Here is an 8,145-nt window from a genome sequence, read left to right as displayed (position 1 = left end):
AGGAATGTGATAATGGTAAGTTTTTATGCTTATTTATCGATACCCTGACGGACCGAACGAACCTAATGGAACCTCTACAAAGTACCCGTAAAGACCTCATTGTTTCCCCATTCGCTTCCTTTTTTAAAAAACTCGAAAAACAGCAAAATCAACTTTTAAATTGTTGAAATTTGCATTCTACGTTAAAATTCCCTATAGAAGGTCACGGAACAATCGCAATAGTTTTTTTTTTGCAACCGTGAAAAGTTTAAAAAAATATAAGATGTATAATGCCTGTTGACTGCTCTAGTTTTTTTAAACTTTTTACCGTTGAAAAAAAAACTATTGGGATTATTCCGTGACCATCTATAGGGAATTTTAACGTAGAATCCGGATTTCAACAATTTAAAAGTTGATTATGCTTTTTTTCGAGTTTCTTTTTAAAAAGGAACCGAATGGGGTCTTTACGGGTACTTTTTAGAGGCTCCATTCGGTTCCTTCGGTCCGCCAGGGTACGTATGTCGCAAAGCTTATTGGAATTGAATTCAGCACTTATAAGTAGGCCACAGGCCTTCCGCCACCCGCAGAAGTGCTGGCTTGCGAGCCGCCAAACGCTGCTTTTCGGAGCCGGAAAAAACATGCGCGATATAATTTTTTGGAGTAGCGAGTTATTGTAGATTGTAGATCTTAATTTCAACTTTTAATATCTGCAAGTGGAATCGAAAAATATCAATCCTATTGGGAGTAATTGAAGCTCGAAAATGGCGAAAATCGCTTTTTTTTCGAAACTTTGACTTTTTTTTCAAACTAAGGGTTCTACGAAAAAATCAGTTGAGTACTTTTTCTCATAAAATGGCTAAAAAAAGACGATGAAATTTTTTTCATACGCAAAAAATGCTTTTTCGTTTTAACAATTATTTGTTTATAACTTTTTTTTTACCACTCGGACGGACAGCCCCCCTCGATATTCGTGCTCAGCGGGTCAAAATACATTAAAAAATACTTTTCACAGTCCATCTAAATCAAAAAGGTAGCGGGGACCCCCTTGGCGTCTATACTAAGTGGTAAGCGCAAAACATGTATGGCTGGCGGGAATTTCTCCAGGTTGGGCATGTCTGCTTTACACGGGTAGGCAGGAAACGCGAAGTCGAACAAATTTGAGCATCGAAGTGGCGGAACCATAGTTCGTTGGATCATGGCTTGGTGGCAAAGATTTGGATGTCGCTATTAGCTTGCAGCCTAAGGTCAACAACGTAACCAACTTAATTATATTAATAATAAATCATCGTTGCTGTATAAATTTTCGCTCAAAATTGAGTAAACATGGGAAGTACGGATACAATACCAGCTGTTAAAAAAGTGTTAAATGAAAACAATGACGTTGCCGAAGAATACGGTCAAAATTTGAAAATATTGCCACGTAACGATCAAGTCAAGGAGTTGCAGACAATTTTACGCGATAAGTGAGTATTGGAGTCGAATTTGCGTTGACCACAGTGAGATAAACATGTGGTTAATCGTATCACTATTATAAGGGATTGGTCTCCCTTTTTTGTTCGCCTAATTCCTGTCAATAGTGGTACGAGGAGCCAAATTTTTAGTGGTCCGAATATCAATATCCTTTTGGAAGCCTTATACATCTCCCCCACTTTTGTGTTATCTTACTATTCGATGGGAAACGGTGGTGATACTGATCTAATAGGCGGCGCTCTGATCAGGTAGTCTGACTTTTGTATTGACATCCATTGCAGATTTGAAAAATGATAAAAAAATAATTAGTTTCCCAGAAATTTACAAGAAGTACATTGAAAAATGTGTAGCCCAGTGAATCTTTTAATTTTTGTGAAAGTTTTTTTTTTGTTTTATTAATAAGTGCGAAAAGCATGGGTCGTAAATGTGTAGCTTCTGGTTGCAAAAGTCAGGTTATGAAAGCAACCTAGAAAAATGTCGTGTTCCTCGTATTTCCTCCCAAAATTGTAATTGTTAAAAGTGTAAAGCTTTAAAGAATTTTCACTATGCAATTTAAACTATACCCAGTGGGCACCGGGACGTCCTAAAGACGTCCTTAGAATGTACCTCTATGTCATAAGATTTGACGTCTTTAAGACATCCTTTGGGTCTTTTCATGCCTTTAAAAGGTCCTCAGGACATCCTTAAGACGTCCACCGAAAGACGTATATAGGACAAGTTTAGGACCTAAATATTATTAAATTTATTTATAAGCTACTATTATAGCCTTAACAAAAAATATTTTTTTGAACCAAGAAATAATAAAATAGATAATATTAGTAAAACAAATAATAGAAATATAAAATTCGAACTGTCCTACTAATAGAAATCTCTGAATATTCTCTGGCTCAGAGAAGCTTCAGAGCATATTCTCCGCAGGCACTCAGATATTTTTCAAGATTCAGATAGCTAGTTTCAATGGTCTGAAGGCTTTAAAATGTCCTTTTCGAAATAATTCGATCATAAGTACCAAGCAGAGAGGCTATCTCAATAGAGTAGGTGACACTCACTAAGGGTCCTTTGTTAAAATTTTCGATTCAACTTTAGGAATAGATTTTTTTTTAATTTCAAAGTTAATAGCCTGACACATAATAATTCGGCATCTACGAGTTTCGATTATTTCAGATGTTTAACTTTTTTTTTAGATGTTTCAAATTTGTTAGAATATGTCTCTTGTAAATGGAATGCTATGAGCCAAAACAGACAACTCCAGAGACGAATTCATTCAAATCGACCCTGCAAATAACATGAACCGGGTCAGGCTTTTTCACCTGGGAATATTCAGAGGTTTTCTATCGGTAGGATGATGCTTTCAAAGTGCATCTCAAAATTGAATTTTATTCATATTAAACTATATCAATGGGTTCCAAGAATATCAGGCTAGTGTTACCGTTAAGAAAGCGTCTATCATCTTATTACAAATGAGCTTTGGTCTATTTTTCCACTACGGGTAAGAATTAGGCTAACTTTATTTTGTATGAAATTTAGTAAACACGCAGAAGTTTTAAAAGATATAAAAGTCTTTACAAATGTCTTGTTTTGAAAGTTATAGGAGACTAGATACATTACAAACGAATGGCCTAATATTCGTAGAACTCATCGATATTTTCATGACTTTATTTTTCAGAATTATTAGTCATCATTGCTCTCATTTTTCTTCTTTATTTGTGAACAGCATTACGTTTTTAATTATTTCTGCTTTTTGTTGATGCTATTTAACACAAAAGCCAGACTACCTGATCGGGGTGTCACCTTTTGGTTTAGTTTCATGTATATTTCCCCTCTAGATCGCAAGAGAACTACTACTTCTCACACATGCACGGTCGATGCAGGAGGCTGCCTTTTAGAAAGTCTTCTAACATCAAATTCTAACCTCTTGATTTAAATGTTTTTCTTTCATTCGCAGAAATACATCGAGAAGTGATTTCAAGTTCTACGCCGACAGATTGGTAAGGACATGTTTCCCTGAATTTACATATATGCCATTTTATGTATCTATAGGCGGTTAATAGTATAATCATTATAATGTTTTAATATTTGTTTATTTATAATATTTTAATTATTTTTAATTAATTAATTAATTTATTTTAAAATTATTAATAATTAATATTTTAATATTTGTTTAATAAAGTTTTTGTAATATTTTAAACATTTGTGGATATTTCAAAAACTTTGAGCTTGAATTAAGCCAAGATTAACTTTTTCTAAAATTAAAAAAATATCGAGGATTAAAAAAAGGCCTTAAAAACACTGGGAATGTCTTTTTAAGGATTTTAATATTCAAGCAGAGTAAAATGCTAAAATATATAGAATATGTCTTCAAGGTTTAAAGGAAATAAACTAAAAGTTCTAAAATGTTCATATAAATAATAGTTTTTCTAGTTTTAATTACTTGAATGATTCTAATGTATTATTAAATTATAATAAAAATACACAAGAAATTATACTTTAATTTGTAATATTTAGTATATTTTATTAATCGTTAAGATAGTGAAAAGATTATCAGTATGAAAACTATTAGGTTTACTGTACATTTAGTCATATATTAATTTAAAAATTGGATTAAAATATGGTGATATGAATTAAATATGGACTAAAGACATCGATGTATAGATCCGAACTGTCGAGAAGGGTACGACTCAACCCGTTCAAACGCAGTACAACGTGTTTTTCTCTGTTCCAAAACATGAGGTTGATCGTTGGCAACAAGCAATTAAGAGTGAAAAAAAAGGATTTTATTAATAAACCTCGACATTTAGTGGGTGAAGATCACTTTTTAAAGGATCAGATAATTCGGAAAAAGGAAGTTTTAGCTCCCGATTGAATGGTTATGGCCGTAAATATTACGATTTGTCTACACCGATGTCCTTTAACCTAAACTAACCGAATGGCTCTGATGGTTTCATGTATACATTGATTGTTAAATTTTGAGATATTCTTGTTGTTGCCGAACTTTTGGATTATTTTGATAGTGTGTAAAATGATAGTTTTTATAGTTTTAGAAGTTTTAAAAATATTTAAGACCCCCCTACCGAAAAGAATCTCTGAGTATATACTAAACATTCTTTAGGTCAGAGAAGCTCAGAGAAATTCTCCGCAGGCACTCAGGTAGATATATTTTAAGGTCCAGGTAGTTCTTTTAAATGTTTTAAAGGCTTTAAAATGTCCTTTCCGGCATTGAAATAGTAATACGATCATAAATAACAAGGAGAGAGGCTATATCAATAGAGTAGCCGACACTCAAGGGTCCTTTGTTAAGCTTCCGGATTAAAATTTAGAAGTAGATTTTTTTAAATTTCATAGTTAACAGCCTAAAACATAATAAATCGGAATCTACGGGTTTCTATGATTTCACATATCTAACTTTTTTTTAAATGCTTAAAATTGGAATTAATACAACGTTTCTCGTAAATGGAATGAGATACGCCAAAAAAGGCAGCATTTTCGAATTCAACTAGAAAATCGTATATTAGTATATAAGTTATGATTATTAATAAGTATAATGAGAAAATTCATCAATTAAAAAAAAAGTGTTAATAATTTGAAGAGAAATTTAAAAAGGGAGAGCGAATTAGCCATGACCAACTACTGTAAATAACTCTGTCCGCCCGGTACGTGACGAATACAAAAGGAACATATTACCGTCGCACCACTCTTAAAAGGAACACTGAAAGGATCTTTAAAAGGACCCAAATCTCTCAGACTATCTCCGAGACTATATTATTTCAAATCGACTCTGTTTATAGACTAAAATGGCCAGGTTATTTCGCTAGAGAAAACTCAGAGATTTCTTTCGGTAGGGCCTTACTATCTCTAAGAAAAAAGTAAAAGTAACATTAATAACAGTTTTTAATTATCGCAGAGTTTCGATATTTATGTAGAATTACATTAATTTATTAATAATCATTGTTCGAAGGCTGACTTTTTTATCAGACATTTCAGAATCCTTTGTCAAAAAATCGCGCTTTATTAGACGACGAGTTTTTTTAGCAGCCTTCGAAAAATGCTCGGGGCAGTTTAGAAATTGAAATTTTGAAACCCCTGGTTTTAATTTAGGTTTATCATACCATTCTGCCTGCAAAAAAATAATTATGTTATAATTTTAATTTACTTTAATACTTGAATTTATGACTAAATTAATGTAATTGCACATAAATGTTGAAACTCAGCGATAATACAGCACTGTCAGTAATGTTACTTTCACATTTTTCTTACAGATAGTAATAGGGTCTTGAAATATATAAAAAAATTTTAAACAATTGAAACTATAATTTTACACATTATCACAATAATCTAATAGTTCAGTAACAAGAAGAATATATTAAAATTTGAAAATCAATGTTGTCATAAAATCGTCAGACTCACTCAATTATTTTAGGTTAAAGGACATCAGTGTAAACAAATCGTAATATTTACCGCAATAACCGTTTCATCAGGACCTAAAACTTCCTTGTTCCAAATGGTCTGATCATTTAAGATGTTTTCTTTACACACTACGTGTCCAGGTTTAACAATGAAATCCTTTTTGGCACGCTTAATTGCTTGCTGCCAACTTTCAACCTATTTTTGGAACGCACAAGAAACCTTTTTTTACTTTACTTGAGCGAGCTGAGTCGTACCCTGTTTTATAGTTCGGAGCATCGATGTCCACCCATTTTAATCACATATTTATCTGCAAATGACTAAAATAAGCCAAAAAAACGATAGATTTATGACGTTTCACAAGTTTTTACATGCAAAATAATAACAGACAACGGGCAGACCGGGCGTCGCAGCGGTGGCGCCAATGTTTCAAGACTCGCTGCTCTTCACAAAATTGACTCACGCCTCTAATGCAAAAGGGAAAATCGTGCCACCCCCCTGGTTTTACGTAAAATTTCACTTTGTCGGTTTTTATCAAATCTCCTCGTTTTGAGACCCCCTGAGCCAGAAAAAATGATTTTTACGAAGGTGTCTGTCTGTAGTCTTTATCGTGTAGGCACGATAACGTTTGAAAGAACGATCAGATTTGTTTCTGCTTTCGCACACTTTTTTAAGGCGTAAAAAGAAAAAAACGAGTTCGTAAACCAGCTATTTTAGACGAAAATTCAAAAAATGAGCGCATTTTCAAAATATTTGGGACCATTTTTTTTCAATATTTAACCCTCTGATGGTGCCCTGGGTGTGCAGCCACTCAGAGGTAGTATACAAGTGAAAATTATGAATAAGAATAAAGAGGGCAGTCGGGGCAGGTAGGGGTCACTACATTAGGGGGAAAATAAGGCCTAATTGTCAGGAATGTGACCCTACTCAGTAGTCTGCATCTATTCGAGTTATAAGCTTCGAAGCGCGTTGTGAGTATATATTCACAATCTTCAGATTTGAAAAATGAATATACTTTTTTTAATGACAAAACAACTGATAACACTACCTTACTGTTAGAAGTGTACAGTTTATGAATCACTATGATTTTTTTTATTTCACACAATTTCATGGAAATACCCGAAGAAAACGCGATTTTCGCCATTTTTTATCATCTCCCTACCGAAAGAAATCTCTGAGTTTTCTTTAGCGAAATAGCCTGGCCCATTTGAGTCTATAATCAAAGTCGACTTGGAACAAAATAGTCTCAGAGATAGTTTGAGACATTTGGGTCCTTTTCAAGATCCTTTTAGTGGTCCTTTTAAGAGTGGTGCGACGGTAATATAATGTTCCTTTTGTATTCGTCACGTACCGGGCGGGCAGTTGTTTATAGCAGTTGGTCGTGGCTAATCCGCTCTCCCTTTTTAAATTTCTCTTCAAATTATTAACACTTCTTTTTAATTGATGAATTTTCTCATTATACTTATTTATAATTATAACTTAAACACTGATATACAATTTTCTATTTGAATTAAAAAATGTTGTCTTTTTTGGCGTATCTCATTCCATTTACGAGAAACGTTCTATTAATTCCAATTTTACGCATTAAAAAAAAAAGTTAGATATCTGAAGTCGTCGAAACCCGTAGATTCCGAATTATTATGTTTTAGGCTGTTAACTATGAAATTAAAAAAATCTACTTCTAAATTTTAATGCGAAAGCTTAACAAAGGACACTTGAGTGTCGGCGACTCTATTGAGATAGCCTCTCTGCTTGTTATTTATGATCGTGTTCTTATTTCAATTTCGTGCCTGCGGAACATTTCTCTGAGCTTCTTTGACCTAAAGAATTTTTAGTATATATTCAAAGATTCTTTTCGGTAGGGCTTCGATCATTTTTGTAAACTTGTTAAAAATTGTACTATATTTTGCCCACGAAGCAATAGTAGGGAGTGGTATCACCCTGTGCACGTGCGCAGTGCTGTTTTTGCTGCCACGTATTCTATCCACTCCCCTATGTTATATTTTGACATCTCGATGCATATGTAGGTAATGTTCATGTTTATTTTTTATTTTGTTGGGTGTGTATCGCTTTTCTAAATTACAAACGAGAAGGAAAATGGCATAAAAAATACGAAAAGTATCTAGAAAGTGTAAGTACTAAAATGACATTATTATAATCATTTGTAAATTACGCGAGTAAGGGATAAAGCTAAACTCTATTGCGTTTATTCTCAGCTGCGAGCAAACGCGGCACCCATCTTGCCGATAGCTTTTTCATGCCTAATTTTTCATGTAGAATTGAAACAACTGCACC

General features: G+C 33.5%; 1 protein-coding gene across 1 annotated transcript in view; it reads left to right on the top strand.

The window, feature by feature from the left end:
• The first annotated feature begins 1,157 nt into the window (after positions 1 to 1,157).
• The window catches only part of LOC117180207 (uracil phosphoribosyltransferase homolog), a 100,452-nt gene continuing 93,464 nt past the window's right edge, over positions 1,158 to 8,145 (top strand). The window contains exons 1-2 of the mRNA XM_033372591.1: positions 1,158 to 1,442; positions 3,395 to 3,437. Of these exons, the coding sequence (XP_033228482.1) occupies positions 1,303 to 1,442; positions 3,395 to 3,437 (183 nt within the window). The 5' untranslated portion in view covers positions 1,158 to 1,302. The remainder of the gene's footprint in view (positions 1,443 to 3,394; positions 3,438 to 8,145) is intronic.

The sequence above is a fragment of the Belonocnema kinseyi genome, chromosome 9, assembly GCF_010883055.1.
Source record: "Belonocnema kinseyi isolate 2016_QV_RU_SX_M_011 chromosome 9, B_treatae_v1, whole genome shotgun sequence".
Lineage (NCBI taxonomy): Eukaryota > Metazoa > Arthropoda > Insecta > Hymenoptera > Cynipidae > Belonocnema > Belonocnema kinseyi.
This window is presented reverse-complemented; position numbering and strand designations above follow the sequence as displayed.